Below are 18,461 nucleotides of genomic sequence, written 5' to 3'. Positions count from 1 at the left end.
CTAACATTAGCTATCACACACTGCATAACTTTGAGGGACATGGTTCTGGTTTGTCGGGTCTGACCTCCAATGTCATGTCCAGTTTCGATAAAACAACAATACCGGACCGACCTAAGATATTTTATATAAAAATGAACATGTCGGCATTAACAAACAAACAAACAAACAAACAAACAAACAAACAAAGATAAAGGGAGCGCAGAATGCCATCCCTGAAGTGCATGTCTTTTAATGTCTGTGTTAATGCATGTATATAACGTCCATTGTTTGTTGTCCAGGCTGAACCGTTATAGCCGTAAGCACCCGCGTGTGTGTCCATGACGACAGTGACTGATGAAACAGAAATACTTCACTGATTTCTTTCGTTGTAGGGCAGTCGCGGCATGCCTGGTGTTCCGGGGACTACAGGGCAACCGGTGAGTTATCGCCCTTGTGTGAAGGTTATTTTCAAAAAGATATATTCGCATCGTTTATGATTAGATGTTTTTGTTATTAAAGAAATCTACGATTCCTCTAACTTTCTGTTTTTCACATTTTATGTTTTATACAGTTTCTAACCGCTTCCGATGCAGGGAAAGGTACATAACTGTATATCATATTTATCTTATTTCCTCACGACAGGGTCGAGCCGGCGGGAGAGGCGCGATCGGCCACCCTGGACCAATGGGAGACGTGGGTCCCCATGGGCCGAAGGGGGACAAGGGGTTGGCTGGTTTTGATGGCGTCATGGGACCAAGGGGCTTTAGAGTGAGTAGAGATTCACGGTGAAATCATTGGACTTGGTTGAATGGGACTGAAATCAGAGTAAATGAAATGTCCTCTTTCATTTTGGGTTATCATGAACAACGGTAATTTTATAGGATTATTATATTGTTGATGATGGCGATACTAACAAATAGTAATAGCAATAACGATGACGACGACGACGACGATAACGACGATGATGGTGATAAATGAATGAGTATGGTTTTAAGCCGTTTTAAGCAATATTCCAGCAATATCACGGCGGGGGACAGCGGAAAAGGGGCTTCCCAAATTGTACCCATAAGGGGAATCGAACCCGGATCTTCAACGTTAGGAGCCGACGCTTTAACCACTGGGCTACCCCACCGCCCCGATGATGATGGTGATGATGATGATGATGATGATGATGTTATTATGAGTCTGATGTACAATTCCCTTGTTTCAGGGTCCGGTGGGAGTACCTGGGGTGCCAGGCAAGAATGGTAAAACGGTAAGTAGCCTGCGGACACCCGGCATGGTGTAAGAGGAGGTGCGGGGTGTGCTGTTGATTATTGTCGAATGCAAACTTCAGTCTGAACGTTTTAATTGTTTCAGGGAGAGACTGGTCCCCCGGGAGAGGATGGCATGCGCGGACTTCCTGGATGTGACGGACTGCACGTGAGTAACACGTGGTTATTTTTATATGGCGTCATTGGTCAAATTGGCCAGTCAGCATTTTTACAGAAATCCTAATCAGCCTGATACGACAACCTTAATAGCTAAGGAACTACGACCAAGTCGTTTTGTGAATAAAAGCGACAAACCCCTTTCCATATTTATTAGAAATCTCTGCCAAAAGCAAAGTCGACTGGTACAATTCCGGCCATATCATGCATATGGTCCTTGAATCCCCACCAAATAGTGATGACACCAGGTGTTCGCGAAGAGGTGAGCGTATCCTGTCCCAACTGTGGCACCTGTCACAAACACATGCAAACGCAACAAACTTTGTTAGTAATGTAGCTAATAAAGTGTGGCGTCATGTAACATGGCTCATGAAGTCTCTCTATGCATCTCAACGCACCGACTCGTTATTCTGTTATAAACAGTCACGAAGCGACTTTACGTTACCTAACAATAAGCATTCATGTATTGACTTTATAATCACGTTATAACAATAAATATTCATGCGTGGACTTTACGTTACCTAGCACTGAACAGTCATATGTCGACTTTACGTTACCTAGCACTGAATAGTCATATGTTGACTTTACGCTACCTAGCACTGGACAGTCATATGTCGACTTTACGTTACTTAGCACTGAATAGTCATATGTCGACTTTACGTTACCTAGCACTGAACAGTCACAATAATGTCGACTTTATAACACCCAGATATATAAATATTCATGCATTGAATCTACGTTATTCAGCAACAGCCACTCTTATGTCGACTTTACGATTCTCAGGGAAAATCAGTCATATATTGGATATCATTTTTCAACTATTAGGAGCCACGTGTCGAATAGGTTTCCTTGGCCCATACAAACACCTCTCCCTTGAGTCACACCTATAAAAGCTATTACATCCATGGTTCGTGTTACACATACAGCACCCTTACCGCCACATGTATATCGGGGGATAAGACAAGGCTGTGTTTACACACTGGCGTACAGCCACCACGTGGTGCACAGGAGACTGCTCACTGATTCCACTCGGGGGAATATGCAACCCACATTGCCATAGGTCAGGTGAGCTATCGAGGTGAAACTACCCTGTGGGTCAGATCAGACGTTGTAATGGTGATATTTGTGTTTCAGGGAGTCAGTGGGGAGCCAGGGTCACCTGGTGTTCCAGGATCTATGGTGAGAGGCTGTCGGGTCCACTCGGCTATTTCCGTTGACTACATTGGGCAGCATTGGAATAGTGATATTGTATTTTCTTAACTGAAACACGTGTACCGCTAGATTCCGCCGCTTAAAGTTCGTAATGGCCGTTTTTAGGAAAAAAATAGATGTTTAACGGAAATTATGTAGTTTAATTTGATTTGGAAAAGAAAAAAGTTAACAGTAACACTATTGATATGAATATGTAGGTTCACGATTGCCGCTAGATGGCGTTATGTCACATGTTTGTCTCGGGCACGACCTTGTTTAAATATCGACTGTGTTGTCTAAGATGACTTTTATATGGGTTCGAAACAAGCCGATTGCGGGGAGAGGTTTGAATAAACTGAAAACTGCTCATCACACTGCAGCTCGGTTAACGATAGCTGTTAACAGTGCCAATACAAGCAGAGGTACACGTACAGTCGCATGTCAATAAGGAGCTTCATCAAGAACGAAGGTAAGACTGCTCTATACAATGTTTGTGTTTTGGATTCCCGTAAAACCTTCACGGAATCATGTCTGTTACATTCTCTACTCTTCCATTGCAGGGTCCGAGGGGTCCTCCGGGTGTTAGTGTGCCGGTACGTCTGTCTTGTTCAGCTTTATGTGTATAGTCTTTCAAACACGCAGTATACATGACTCCATAGTCGTTATTGCCAATATTTGGGGGATTTAAGTTTATCTCGAGATTATATTGGCTAAATGGGGTTATATCGTTCCTTCTCTGTGGGGATTCTTGACAAGAAATGTCTCCAGGACAAAATACTTGTCGAAGAAAGTTGGGAATAGGATGGTTTCAAAGACTGCCACATGAGGTCACGTATAGTGGCCTGGAGACCGCCATCGAGGGGAGATAACTCTTGAATGGATTAATTGAGCGTCACCGTACCTCTGACGCTGGGGGTTAATGCTCAGACTATCAACCACTGGTGTGTTTGGTCCAGGCTCGGTTATTTACGTGCCGTCGTGATATAACAAATATGGGTGACTGTGACGTAACACAATTACAATTAGAGATTCAAGAGAACATATACACATCTTTTTTGTGTGTGTTGGAATCGCGACGTGAACACTGCATGACCCTATATTTGAAGCAGGGTAGTGTGGATGACGTGTTATCCAACTCAAACAGCTTCAAATCCTATACAATCTGCACCTCTTTAGGTGTCATGTCGTTCTAGGTTCGTCTATACCTGATTATGTTCAATGTGTCTTGGCCAGCTAGGACTCGCAGTAATTCCTTTGATTCCTTTTGTTGTCAACCTTCATCCTTTAATGCAAATCTTAATTTTCTCATAAAAATGAGAGACAAGTTCTTGACATTACCGTCAAGGATTGGACGTTTCCCAATCTCATGTTCGCTCCGATTGTTTCAAGGTTTGTCAGCACCATAACCGTGCTCGTGGGTTTCACCGAAGTGGTAAGCGTGTGAGACCTGCATCACTTCGGGCTTTCCTCCCACATTAAGCTGCCACGCCGTGATATAACTGGAATACTGTTAAAGGCGGCGTTAAACCCAACTCACTCACTCACTCACTCACTCACTCACTCACTCAATCGGTCCCAATCTAATTGAAATCAGGTATTTTACACCGATTTGTGAAGCGTAGTAAAATATCCGTCTTTGCATGAGATAGGAAAGTGGTCACCACGTCTGTACCCCAGACCCACACGGTCAGTCTCCTCGTGTTTAACGAAATATTGAATTGCAGGGTGTCCGAGGTCCCCCGGGCCTGCCCGGCCTCCCAGGGAACTACACCCCAGACGGAGCACCTGCCCTCGTCAACATGATAACGAAGATTGCCAAAGGCCTGAAAGGTGAAAAAGTAAGACACAGATCTCAGACAACTTTGCGTCAATTATCTTGTCCAATATATATGTTTGCGATAGTAAGTTTTAAAAACACAACAGTGACATGGTTGTATAATATAATATTTACCTGAATATCTTCGATGTAATCTCACACGTTTTGAAAATCATTTGGATTTCGTTGTCTTTAATATCTGGGTGTTTCGACATCTGTACAATGTGTGAAGCCCATTTCTAGCATTCCCCGCCGTTATATTCATGGAATTCTAGTTTTGCTAAAAGCGGCGTAAAACCACACTCATACACTCTGGGTTTCAGAAAAAAAACGTAACTAGACAATCTCGACTGAACACACACGTTCATTGCAATCACGTCATCTTGTGATGGTGGTTATCGGTGTCCGATTTGTAGCCCTTGAGTTGGAAATATTCAAAGCTGTTTTCTTGTGTCTTCATCGATGAAATTTTCAATGTAAATATCTTCAACGAACACAATGTTTGCATCTTTACCAATCACTTCCTGGTAATTAATATTTCCTAAATGCCGTTTTTACTTCTTCTCGAGACTAAACGCAAAACACTATAAAATTCTTTTATTGTCAGTTAACGCCCTGGACTCGGGAAGATGCTGAACTATATCTCAGTGCCGACCAATGTAACTGAAGCGCTAGTAAAATCGTAACCTAATCACGTGCGTTTTGTCTGTTACAGGGCGAGCGTGGATTGAGAGGTGAGAGATGTTGGGGGGTGGGGGGGGGGGGGGGGGGGGGGGGGGGGGGGTGGTCAGTGCGTCATCAAGCTACTGGCTACCTACAGCTAGGTGCAGATAGATTAAAATGAAGTGAAACAACGTGACTGGCTCAAATGAAGTCAAATTTACTGATCACGGAAGCATGGTTTAGAGTAATGTCCCTTTAATCGCATATCGGAATGATGGGTTTTCAGGCTGACGGAACCCGGACTGACGATCTTTCACTCCATACAGATATGAATAGGTCTCAAAAGCATTATTGCTCCATAACAATCAAATGTAAACATTTTATGCAACAATATTTTATACATATAGATCCACAAGACTAAATCTGATGTAAATGGAAACCATATTATCACATATACAACTATTGAGGAATAAGATTACTCTTTGTAATATATATGGACCTCATAGTGATGGCCCAGTGTTCTGTAATACCTTTTATATTAACTAATAAGTGTTACGTACTGTGTAATATAAATTGTCTACTTGCTTTTTTTTTATAAGGAAAGGGGTTGTAGACAGGGTGACCCATGTTACCATATCTTTTCATCATTTTTTCATGAACATCCCCAAATATAACTACATTTTTTCTCTTCATCAACCATTAAAACTTCCAAATACGTGTATTTGACTTTATTTCATCGAAAAAGGTTTCCAGATCTTTAATGAAAATTAGCGTGGGGCGGATCTTGTTTTAAAAAAAATGCTACCGACCTGCAGGCTTGATTCAAAATATTATGGATGTATATATGTATACTATAGACAGACCCCTACCAAGGGGAATAACTCCTGTAGCACTACCGATCGCTCAGTGGCTCTGACGAGTCTATCGGTGGCTTCTTTTCAACCTTAAAGATGGACAGTGGCATGCTGCCTATTTCAGTTTCCGTGTTTAACTGAGACATTGTTTACTAGAGTAATCATGTCTGCTACAGTAAAGTACGGTTATAACGAACTCAAAGGGACTACTAATTTTAGTTCGTTATAACCGTAGTTCGTTATAAGCATATATACAGCATAATACAGCTAATTATCGGGACCAAAAAAGTAGTTCGTTATAGCCGTCAGTTCGTTATAAGCGTGTTCGTTATAACCGTAGTTTACTGTAATTGATATACAGCGTTGCATTTGGGTAAATTTACGAACAAGATGATGCTTGTGTTACAAGTATTGGAACCAAACTGGTTATAGGTCAGGCAAATCGTCACACCCTAGTCCTCCATTTTATCCATACTACGACCACTAAACTTCACTACCAGCATTCCAGTAGCTTCAGGACCTCGTTCGTAGCGCTACGACTGTCATAAGTCAGTCTTACAATATAGGTATAAATAGCGGTCTGTATATTTGTAAGGCTAAAAAAAAGCTTATAATGTCCAACGTCGTATGGAGAGAAAGATGTATTAACGTGGGACTCTCTACTTTACAGGGCCTTACGGATTCCCAGGGCTCCGCCTCCCAGCAGTAAAAGGGTCCAGAGTAGGTAAACTTCGCGTTCTGTATATGTACCTGCTGGGCAGCTGGCGTAGAGATGCATGGGTAATTAAGAACCCACGTACATGGGTGTATTCGTTAGATTTTTGGTATGTTTTATACACTGATTTCTTTAAATGTCGTTATCCGCCGATACCACCGGCAAAGAAAACACATTTATGGGACGTTGTCGAGACTTACGCTGGGAATGTTTTTAGCGTTTCAAACCTAAACGCTAACTGAAATTTATTCATTCGTTCGGTCGTTTGTTCGTCTTTCTTTCGGAACGTTGTGGTAGCCTATTGATTGAAGCATTAGCTCGCCAGGCCGAAGACCCGGGTTCGATTCCCCACATGGGAAAATTGTGTGAAGCGCATTTCTTGGGTCCTCCGCCTTGATATTGCTGGAATATTGCTAAAAGCGGCGTAATACCATTATCTGTCACTCACTCACCCACTTCATTCATTCATTCATTATGGTGATCTGCAGGGTCTCCCCGGGCCACGTGGGTACGCAGGGAAAGACGGCCTCCCTGGGCCCCCGGGCTCTCCAGGCATACCCGGGACACCAGGGGGGTCTGGCTCTGTAAGGGGCTTACTCGGACCCCGGGGAGAGAAAGGGTCCATAGGCACCCCAGGACGTGACGGCCTCCCCGGGCTACATGGCCCTAAAGGCAGCTATGGGGTCGGGCTCCCTGGCAGTAAAGGTTCAAAGGGAGAGGAAGGGATGGTCGGTATGCCAGGACGCTCGGGTCGGGATTGTCCACCAGGGGCGGCGCTACCAGGGCTCCCAGGGATGTCAGGACCCCCCGGGCCACGAGGGCTGTCAGTTAAAGGCGAAAAGGGCTATCACGGAACAATTGGGCCGTCAGGTAACACACAGAGAATCGTTGCAAACAGTTAACTCAGTTTTTTTTTTTATGTTTGGTTCAGGCCATAACAAGTTGATTGCTTAAGAAGGAGACTGTATGCATGTAAACTTTATTATAGAACAACGTTTCATCGGATGAGAGGGCCAAGAAAGGGGGATAATACGACAGATAGATGGTGGCACAGATCACTTAAATCAATGACCCCAAGCACTACAGTCCATGATTTGCAAAATAACTCAAAATCGGGAATAGTCTATTAAATGTCACTGCTGTACGCGACAATGGATACACTGTACCAACACTATCTGCTGTTTGTTATTTTTATTCCCATTACTGGAAAAAGTTGTTTCAGAAACAAGCAAGTTGTGATGTGTACACGTTGACATCTTGTCAAGGAGGACAAGAAACGTTGTGTTCCTCATAATAAAGAAGTTGACATCGATAAACTCTCTCTCTCTCTCTCTCTCTCTCTCTCTCTCTCTCTCTCTCTCTATTATGTGTATCAGAGACACATTCAAAGATTTGAAATTGCTTGCTTGTTCAGATTAATTCTTTTCCCAATGTTGATGTAACATGGCGTATCCAATTACTGTTTCGTCTTCCGTCTCCTGGTTCACTACTAAAGCGAAAATGATGCATGGAAGATATTCAAAAGTATCATTTAGGCATAACATAATCTAAACGAGTGTTATATGTCTAGGAAAGCGAGGCCGGAAGGGTGTGGCCGGGAAACCGGGGCCTGTTGGTGAAAAAGGGGAACGCGGGTATTCCGGTCCTCCAGGTCCCCCGGGAGGAGCGGTCACGGAGGCAGGAACTGTAGTAGGGCCAATGGGACCCCCTGGGCAGAAGGGGGAACAAGGGGAGGGCGTGAGAGGTCAAACAGGTCCTAGAGGATTCCCGGGGATGAGTGGCGAGCCTGGGAGGGACGGGCTACCCGGTCTGGACGGTGAGGATGGACTGCCGGGATCCCCCGGAACTCCTGGAGAGGGACTTCCGGGTATGCGAGGTAGGTAGTTGATCTGTCTCAGTGAAGAGTTATCTCCCTTACTACATTCGTCAAACATCGCCTCTTTCACGTCTACGTCTAAGTTATACAATTCTATATCGAGCAACATCTATATAAGGGACTTGACATTCGCCAGATTGTGTTGTGTCATTATATTGTGAAATCCGGTTCTGACATGAATTCCTTTCAATGCTGTGTGAGATGACATGTATTGGGACGAGGAGTCGAGTGACTTCGCCCCTTTCTGTACCCTTGTAGAAACAGTTCAGAGCTTTATTCGTAACATTTAACTATTATTCTGTACATTTGTCCATTATTTCAACCGATGTACCTTTTGACTGACAGGCCTCCGATGTAGTTCGGCTTGTCCCGGAAAGACACGAGTATTTATGAATGTGGGTTGATTCGGCTTTTTGCTGTATTAAATTGAATTAATTATAGCATTGTGTGAGCCTTACCTTGTACTATCACTGGAAGATACCGGAACTAACGGACCCAGTATTGTGACCATTGCGAGGCAAAGGTTCTGTTTCAAACCTCATATTTCCAATTATCAATAACTGAATATCAGAATACAAAAGAGAAATCTCACCAACGCTAGTTTATTCACATGCCACAATACCTCGATATTCGATAATTTACGCCGACCACATGGAAAAGAAAACGAATGGCCGCTCTTCAAAGAGAGTAAGGACATAATATAAATGCTTGTTTTCAGGCACGAAGGGAATGTTTGGGACTCCGGGGCTGCCGGGGGAGATGGGGTTCCCAGGAGAGAAGGGGGAAAGCGGAATTGCGGGACCCCCGGGTCGGCCTGGCCCACAAGGCCTGCAAGGTCAAGGTCTCCCCGGGCTAGACGGTCTCAATGGCGTCAAGGGGAGCAAGGGGACGCCGGGTAGGGAGGGTTACCCTGGAGAACCGGGCGCCCCGGGGGAGAGAGGAGTGAAGGGGGAGTCCGGTTTATCCTCCGATGGGATCAAGGGCGAGAAGGGAGCCCCTGGTGAAGGTCTGAACGGGAGGGACGGGGCGGAGGGACCCCCTGGAGTCAAGGGGGGGAAGGGAGCTGCAGGTCTGCCCGGAGAGCCAGGGAGGGACGGGAAACCAGGGAGACCCGCATCAGATGCTGACAGTATACCGGGGATCAAAGGTCAGTGAATAACGCTGAATAATTTGATGTATGTACGGAAGCCTTGTATGGCAATTTGTTTATATATATATATATATATTTTTAAAGATACTAAGCAAGATAGATGCTAAGTTGAAATTTCAAGATAATGATCTTGAAGTTTCAACATAGCATCTTGAAATGTCAATCTTGAAATTTCAAGAAAACAAAACATAAGAAACAAATGGCCCTAAAAGGCTTCTGTATGTATGTACATATCACAATAGTAAACTCGAGAGGGGAGGAATACGTTTGTTGTGTTGTAGTGAATTCTGGGTAAGGTCCTCGGTTCCCTACCCTGTCGTAAATGAAGGCTAACGAGGATCGTATAAATTGTAATCTGGATTATTGTATGTCATCATACCTCATGGGTCGCTACTCAACCACTGGTTTGCTGGCCCAGACTCGAGTATAATCGATTTCCTCCCGTACAGTAAACTACGTTTATAACGAACACGCTTATAACGAACTGACGGATATACCGAATTTACCTTTTTGTCCCGACTATTTGCTGTTGTTACGCTGTATATATGCATATAACGAACTACGGCTAAAATGAACGAAAATTAGTGACCATTTTGAGTGCGTTATAACCGTAGTTTACTGTATTGGAATATATGCTGTTAAAAGCGGCTTCCAACCCTACTTACTGAAATCGCAACGACAGTGGTGCCCTTATGTAGTCCTAAAGGTGATGGTGCGCGGTTTATAGTTTTTCAAAAAGGTTCTTGATTCATTCGGCTAAACTTTAGACAGTCGATTCTGACGTATACTCGTTAACCTTGGATCTTAAAACTTTCGAAACCGAAAACTTTTTAAAACAGGGCATTAACTGACTGAATAATGCCCAACAATGTCCTCACATCTGCGGAGTGAGATATGACGCTGTAGAAGTGGAACAGTCCAAGCCTGAGCATGCTCAGTGATCGTTCCTATATAAATAAATTGCAAGTGATTTCATGACATGTTATGTTTGCGTTTATACTTCCATGATCCCAAACAAATAGGCCACGCCCACTAGCGGACTACCATTTCCTTGGTGCCGTTGTACAGAACAACCTCTAGCTCTACGAGTGTCGTAAGCCTGTGTTCGCTTTGTGCAACGGCGCCCAGATTGACAATTGGACCTGGAGTGGGCTGTGTTGCATTATTGCGCTGAACGATGTCATTCATTTCGTATTGTTGTCTACATGTTTGTCTGTTACTAATTAAATAAGGAGTCTGAGACGTTATAATTGTTGCCTTATTTATTAATAAGAATTTACTTGAATTTTTTTGCGCGTTTATTGAGGTATAACGTAAATCCCGGTTTGCACACTTTGAGTAATTTGTCACGGCTCTACACAGTTTGGCAAATCAGTTTTTACGCTTAAACCTCCACAAACGCAAAGGAATATTGAAATCAATTCTTAATTGAGTGGTGCTGAATAATATGTCTTCAGGTGAAAGGGGCTTAACTGGGCTGGACGGCGAGAGGGGTTACCCTGGATCAGACGGTCCCCAGGGACCACAAGGGGTGTCTGGGGAGAAGGGGGAACTAGGTCTGCAGGGTCTACCAGGGCTAGACGGTCTGGATGGACAGATCGGCCCTCCTGGGGCTAATGGTCTTAACGGCGAGCCTGGGGCCCCGGGGTGGGATGGGGACAAGGGCGAGGCAGGGGAACCAGGACCCCGGGGCTACCCAGGGGAGATGGGAATGCCGGGAGAACAGGGGTATGGAGCGGAGGGACCTAGAGGAGAGAAGGGGGAACCCGGAGAAGTCGCCCGCGGGTTGCAGGGGGAGAGAGGCGAACCTGGCCCCCTGGGTCAGACTGGATTGCCAGGCCTCCGGGGCCTGCCTGGGGGTGACGGCCAGAAAGGAGAGCGGGGACAGCCCGGTTTTGGGATGAAAGGCTTCAAAGGTAAGTAGAGTATATGTCCTTAATACATAAGAGGACTCAAAAGGAGTAAGAGAACATCCGATTCTCTCATGCCATATTTCATGCCATAGCAGATTTAACATAGTCATATAAAGGAATCAGGTTTTCTTGGGTGACCGATCAACTACAGCTGTATAAACCGGGTAATCTTTAAATTCTTTTGAGTAGTATCTATATATATGAAAGCAATTATGAACAATTTTATCCATATCAAAGATGAGATATGAGACTGTCTGTAAAATTCGTCTGATACATTAACATAATTTTCGAAATGAGCCAACCTTTTAAAAATTGTGAGGAAAGTGTTCAAATGATTGGGAATCAGTTTTGGCGCTTTTCTTGCAGGCGACAAGGGCATGGTCGGGATGGGCATGCCTGGCCCCCGGGGAGAGAGAGGTGACCCTGGAATTAAGGGTGAAGTCGGCCCAGAAGGACCCCCGGGACCAGCCGGTTTTGGAGAACAGGGAGAGAAGGGTGAGGCAGGGGTCGGGATTCCGGGGCCCACGGGATCCAAGGGGGAGAGGGGAGAAGGACTACCGGGATCCAGAGGAACACCAGGTAGGAAGGAGCTATCACTTTTTATATATCTGGTTTCTATGAAATCGAAGAAGGATATTGTCGCTTTGTCGCTCTTCCAAAAACAAGCAAAATTGAACTTTGTATTTTTTTCATAACGTCCCTTTTAAGATTCCGTAGGCTTCGTATGGATGTTTGGCTCCAGCTTTTATTTGACAATTTAACTGAACGGTTAAACTTCAATCTTTTCCTTCATAATTTAAATCAAATAGATTATTAAGTCAATTTAAAAAATTGGCGTGTAGTTTTTATCGATTCATTGCCAGACAGACATGAACCCTCATGCCTAGCATCCATATTTCCTTGCTCTGTACACAAAGGCGTGTATATATTTTTTTACGCTGTGTCCATAAAACATCCATCAACAAGATGTATTAACGTCCTCATCCACGTGTTCCCAGGTCTAGCCGGACCCTCAGCGTACATCTACGTCCGTCACAGCCAGGATCAGCGCAAACCACCCTGCGTGTCCTGGCACCCCTCACTGTGGACCGGGTACAGCATCCTCCACACCGAGGATGAGGGGCGGGCTCACTCCCAGGATCTCGGTACGGCACTGGCCTCATGTAGCTTTCATGCGTTTCTTGTATTTCGTTTGTGGTTTAACGCCGCACTCCGCAACATTCCAGCTATGTGACGGCGGTCTGCAAATATTCGAGTCTTAACCAGACAATCCAGTTGTTGGCATCATGAGGATCGATCCACGCAATTTGGATACGATGACATGCATTAACCATGTCAGCGAGCCTGACCACCCGATCCCTTTAGTCGCCTCTCTTGACAAGCATAGTCGCCTTTTACGGCAAGCATGAGTTGCTTAAGACCTATTCTAACCCTGATCTTCACGGGTGTCTATCATACAATCTAATTGTATATCGATGTAGTTTTTAATTTGAAGTTTACACGATATACGGCTTTTCAATTGGACGAGAGGTCGGTCACATGACCGCGAAATTGATGTTCATACGTGTATGAACGACACAATTTGACGTTCATACGTTTTTCACGAGACCGTGTTCTTGAAATGACGTAAACACTGACGGACTACTTCCACATTCCTTGGGAAACCCCTGGGAATTCCCTAGCACGAATACATACAGAAGCGTTCTTTCTGATCATTTAGACCCTTTAATCTTAAATTCCCCGCTTTAGTATACATTAAGAAACGTCAGAGAGTTTGACTGCACGATCGTTCACGAATATCCTCGCTGCGACCCATCCTGGTGAACAAAACGAAGAAATGCACATCCAAACAATGGTAGGCGATCCGTGTCTGGGCTGACAGTGACAGTCTACAGCGGTCTATGAGTTTACCTTAGTGTCTGTTGGACAAATCTTTAATCACTTTTCAATGATCGTCCAATTGATCAATGATGATGACTAAAATATGTAACCGCTATAGGTTCATCAGCAACTTCCGAAATCGCTCCCTTCTCGTAAATCGTGTCGGCCATATTGACGTCTTGTATGTTTGAAAGGTCAACATATCAAGCTCCTTCCAAACGCGTGACACCTTGGTTACACTGTCCGTAACATGGCGGCCATCAGTGTGGAAGCGGCCATTACAGGAATCTATAAATTCTCCATTTAACCTCAAATATAGTGACGACGAACTGATGAATTAATTTACGTTCTCTTTGTTTGAATCAGATTTGTTCGAGATTGCAGACTAACGAAATAACACACAGCTCCTTAAATACTACATGATAGTTGAAGTGAAATAGAAATTCAAATTGAAAAATAACATAATATAAATAATGAAAATAATTTAGCAGGTGGACGATTCTCACAACATTCATCACGTGTTCCGTGAACAGCCTAGATCGGTGTGTGGAGCTTGTCAACATATATACTAAGGGACATAACTATAGTCATTATTCAAAGCTCCTTTCAGCGATAGTAGGTTCGCGGAGCTCTCTATACTATCGCTGCCACCAGTCAAAACTCCCCACTGTGATAGGTGGCCCCAACCATGGAGTTAAACTCGCAACCGAATGACCGTTATGTTTACAAACAAGTGACGACTGTCGTGACGCCGAATACACTTACCGCTGCTAAGTTACTTTCTTTGTTTGTCAATTTGAATTTCTATTTCATTAAAGGTATCATCTTTAATTGATATAGTAAGAATGTAAGGGGGAGGTTGGTTGATTTTCCGTTAGTCTGCAATCTCGAACCAATCTGATTATTAAAACAACAAAGTAAATTCATCTGGAAAACATGGTCAGTCATAAACCATGAAATATGATGGCATTCCCAAAGACATAAACAAAAGTATAACGTTACTACATATGGGGTTAGAGGGCAAATTTCAAGATTCTTGTAATTGCCGCGCCCACACTGTTGGCAGCGATGTTACCGAGAGTGTAACGAAGGTGTCACGCGCTGGGAAGGAGCTTGTCATTATTCCTACCATGGGAAATAACTCTTACCTCCTAATGTATGCTATTATAAAGGCTACCGTCCCTGGATTGTCTGGGTCAGATTCGATCACCAATAGGCAGTTGTAATACAACTGGAATATCTTGATAATATAACAACCAAAAATGTATTTAAGACACACAAACAACAATGAGACAAATGAGAATCTCATCAGGGGGAGAGAAACTTCAGTAAACTGCTGATCATATTCAGTTCTCGTTGTCCAGTGCAGTGTGAGCCGATCTCAGCCTTTGAGAACTTACCCAGATGCTCGTTTTCATGTGTTGTTTTGCTTGATTTCCATCCAATATTATCTCCCCTTTCCAGTATCTTTATGTATTGTTGCAGTTGTGTGTGCATGCGTTTAGTGACAAAGATGGCACAAACCACTGGCTAGCCGCACCCTCTAGTTCTGACACACTCCCCGCCCCCCTCCCCCCCTCTCTCCCTCTCTCCAATGAATATACGTGCATCTGCAGATAAAGGCGGAGGCCATCTTGAAAATGAGCGGCATGCGCGCGCAGATCACTCATCTCGGGGAGTTCTATGATGGCGTGTCAGCTTGATGCGGGTGCAAAGCCCGAAGCGATGACGGTCATAAACATTGCACCGGTATGATACTGACAAACCAAGCAACATAATCAGGTCTGGGATTCAAACCCACGATCATGATTCTAACATGTCGAGGGGACACACCTGAATAGTTAACTACCACGCCCGAGAAGCCTATACCCCCCCCCCCCGTGCCCCTCTTATGTAGAGACCCTGCTCTTACATAAAGCATGTGTTCATTGCAGGTCTGGGTGGTTCCTGTGTCAGCCGATTCAGCCCAATGCCCATCCTCTTTTGCAACATCCATAACGTCTGCAACTACGCCAGCCGCACAGCTACCAGCTACTGGCTGTCCACAGGGGAGGTAATCCCCATGATGCCTGTAGAGGGAGCTGCAATGCTGACGTATATCAGCCGGTGTACAGTTTGCCAGGCCCCCGCGCCAGTCATAGCAGTTCACAGTCAGACGCCCCAGAATCCCGACTGCCCGCAGAACTGGGAGGAACTGTGGACTGGGTACAGCTTTGTCATGGTAAGACGTCTTCCACGCTACATCTGCTACAATTCTCGTGACATAGTACATGAGTGAGTGAGTTGTTTTATCGCCGCTTTGAACAGTATTTCTGTTATTGTAGCCGGGGAGATTTTACCATTTGAAGCACTTGCATGACGACATACCACGGATCATAATTGTGGTTTTGCTGGGATTCGAACCATTCGTTAATGAGGAGGTGGTGCTTGTGATGTGTGACATAGTAGACAAGAGAAATTGACATGAAAATAATTAAACCTGCATTTAGTACAACGACCAAGGTTCTATAAAAATAAGATTAGCTTGGTGCAATGAAGCCAGGAAAAAACAACCAAAATCAACCATTGGGAAATGTGTTTTTTGGGGCATCGAAAATTTTATTGAATGCTGCATTTAGCATAAGATCGTGAAAGTAAATTGTCCAACTAGTAGTATAGCAGAATTTAAGTTTTGGTTCCCTGGCGGCGAGGAGCGTAGCTTTACTTCAACCACTGGTCTGTCTGGCACATGTTCATTTAGCAACAGTGACCTAGCGTGAATATTGCACACAGGTATTAACTTAATCACCAACTCTTTTCATGTTTCAAACATTTGTAACATCAACAATAATAGTTTGGGGCTGTAAATTCATGACGAGATTAACCATAAACTATTTGTTCCGTACAGCATGCCGTTGGATCAATGAGCGGAGGACAACCACTAGCAAGTCCGGGAAGCTGTTTGGAGTCTTTTTCAACAAACCCATTTATAGAATGCACAAGCTCCGGACAGTGCCACTACTTCTCCGACAAATTTAGCTTCTGGTTGGCTACAGTACCGGACAGAAATAACTTCACCCCTGCTCAGGAGACGTTAAAAGCCGGACAACATCTCTCTCGTATCAGTCGATGTAAAGTCTGCATGCTGACTGTGTCGGTATGAGAATCTATAATACCTTGCCTTTGAATCTAGCGACGTTGTTACATCATTATTTGCAGGTAAAGATAAAGAGGGGGAAATAGGTTTATATATGGAGAATGTAAACGGACTTTGCGTCCATAACCATATCTGTACATTCTCATAGTCTCAGCTGGTGCTAACCTTTGTTATCGGGTATTTTTAAGTTGTTTTCTTTCAAATAGAACATGTGTTGTTTTAAGAATATGAAAGTGTTCTTTAACTTCTTTTGAGTAGTATATATTAACGACGGACGCTTGCTCTGTTTGACTAAAACGACATATTTGTACAAGACGATGACCCGGCCTGTGTATATCTCATATACATAGTGTGACATGACCGTCCTGTAACCAATAAGGGATTATTCCTGACAGACATTCACTCCGACAACACTGACAAAACCAAACATATGTGCAGAGATGTGTGTAGCCTTCGAATAATCCTTTTCACAGTACTCTGAGTTGGGCATAAGCTGTAATGTTTGTGAGAAGTGTGAGTAGGAGTGAGAAGCTTCTTGTCACCTCCATCACGAGACAGTGAACACTCGTGAAGACCTTTGGGATATTCATGCGTTTAACCACACGCCCTCACGGTCATCCAAACACTGGAAGCTGTCAACGGAACAATAAGCCTATTTCTCCAGACTCTTTGAAAGAAGTCTCCTTTTCTGCCAAAGCAGCTGAACAGTATGAGAAAATTGTGTCCATGAATTCAGAAGGATGTTCTCATATTTTAACATTTTCAATAACAATTATTTGTTTATCGAATCAGCATAATATTTTGTTCGGAAGCAACTTGGTACATGTATTCAAAAGGCTACTCCTATGGCATCTTGTGCTTGAGATGAATCCCACGGAAATATAGCTACATCTGTCATGCAACTGTCAATGATGCATGCATCGTCGCTTTAAGACCACGTGAAGAGGCACTGTGCCACTGTGTGGCCCGGCATGGAGTGAGTGAAAGAACAATAGTCCAATCAAGTCCCGGCGTGTCAGCTTGACGTGGGAGGAAAGCCCGCTGTGACGCAGGTCTTATCACTCAGGGGACAAAAACACGAGAACGGCTATAGTGCTGACAGGCTGAGAATCATAATCGGGGCAAACCGGGATTCGAAACCACGATCATAGGTTACTGGTATGCCCAAGGGAAGCAACTCTGCACAGCGAATTGCGGCGACTCGGCGACTGCTCCAACTCCCCCACCATCGTCTTGCCCCCGCACGGCGTGAAACGTGTTTCAAGTAAGGTCTATACTGGATATTGGCTAGAGAAGTCGGCGGAATGCCAGAACGAAGTGTTCAACGTTGTCGAGCTAACAGAATGTATGGTATCCTGTCTTATGGGGTTATAATGTGTATATTTATATTCTTCTTTGTATATAACTGCAGTAGTTATTATTCACGACTTGTATTTAGGTTTATGAATCGTGACATATATATGTTAAATTTGAAAGGGTTTAGTACCCATGTCTACTAAAATACATCGGCATCTATTATTCATTACATATAACGTTTTATTTACACACGCAAAAACACAGTAATGGTTCATCAAATGCGAAATAAACAATGCGTATTTACATGATTGTGTTATTCATCAAGACCATCCAAGAACGTGTTTTTGCGAATAACCTTGTATACTCCCAAGGGAACCGATCAGTGCAATATGAATACACACTGGTCTGTTGAACGGGGTAATATACTACACAAAACAAGTTCATATTACGTCAGTTAATCTGCTGTGGTATGACGGATTAACTTAAGAGATATGAAAGAATCGGGTGATCCCTTACGTGTTTTGAGTAGTATTTGTCATACATGTGCACATTCTATATCTC

The 18,461-nt window shown here is 43.9% G+C and overlaps 1 protein-coding gene across 2 annotated transcripts; it reads left to right on the top strand.

Annotated features, from left to right (window-relative positions):
- Nucleotides 1-364: 364 nt before the first annotated feature.
- Nucleotides 365-18,203, top strand: LOC124125595 (collagen alpha-5(IV) chain-like). Of its 2 annotated transcripts, XM_046488927.2 has the most exons (18): nt 365-416; nt 622-747; nt 1,190-1,234; nt 1,339-1,401; nt 2,544-2,588; nt 3,161-3,193; nt 4,325-4,438; nt 5,132-5,150; nt 6,604-6,653; nt 7,137-7,518; nt 8,219-8,524; nt 9,243-9,671; nt 11,132-11,590; nt 11,954-12,166; nt 12,586-12,732; nt 15,403-15,689; nt 16,356-16,617; nt 16,650-18,203. In XM_046488927.2, the coding sequence occupies exons 1-17, from the start codon at nt 384-386 to the stop codon at nt 16,608-16,610; spliced, it is 3,006 nt and encodes a 1,001-aa protein (XP_046344883.2). In that variant the 5' UTR covers nt 365-383; the 3' UTR covers nt 16,611-16,617; nt 16,650-18,203. The 2 variants fall into 2 exon arrangements, with proteins under 2 accessions (XP_046344883.2, XP_046344882.2); XM_046488926.2 differs by having other exon boundaries at nt 16,356-18,203.
- Nucleotides 18,204-18,461: the final 258 nt, after the last annotated feature.

The sequence above is a fragment of the Haliotis rufescens genome, unplaced genomic scaffold (genome assembly GCF_023055435.1).
Source record: "Haliotis rufescens isolate VD_foot unplaced genomic scaffold, xgHalRufe1.0.p SCAF_11, whole genome shotgun sequence".
Classification (NCBI taxonomy): Eukaryota; Metazoa; Mollusca; class Gastropoda; order Lepetellida; family Haliotidae; genus Haliotis; species Haliotis rufescens.
This window is presented reverse-complemented; position numbering and strand designations above follow the sequence as displayed.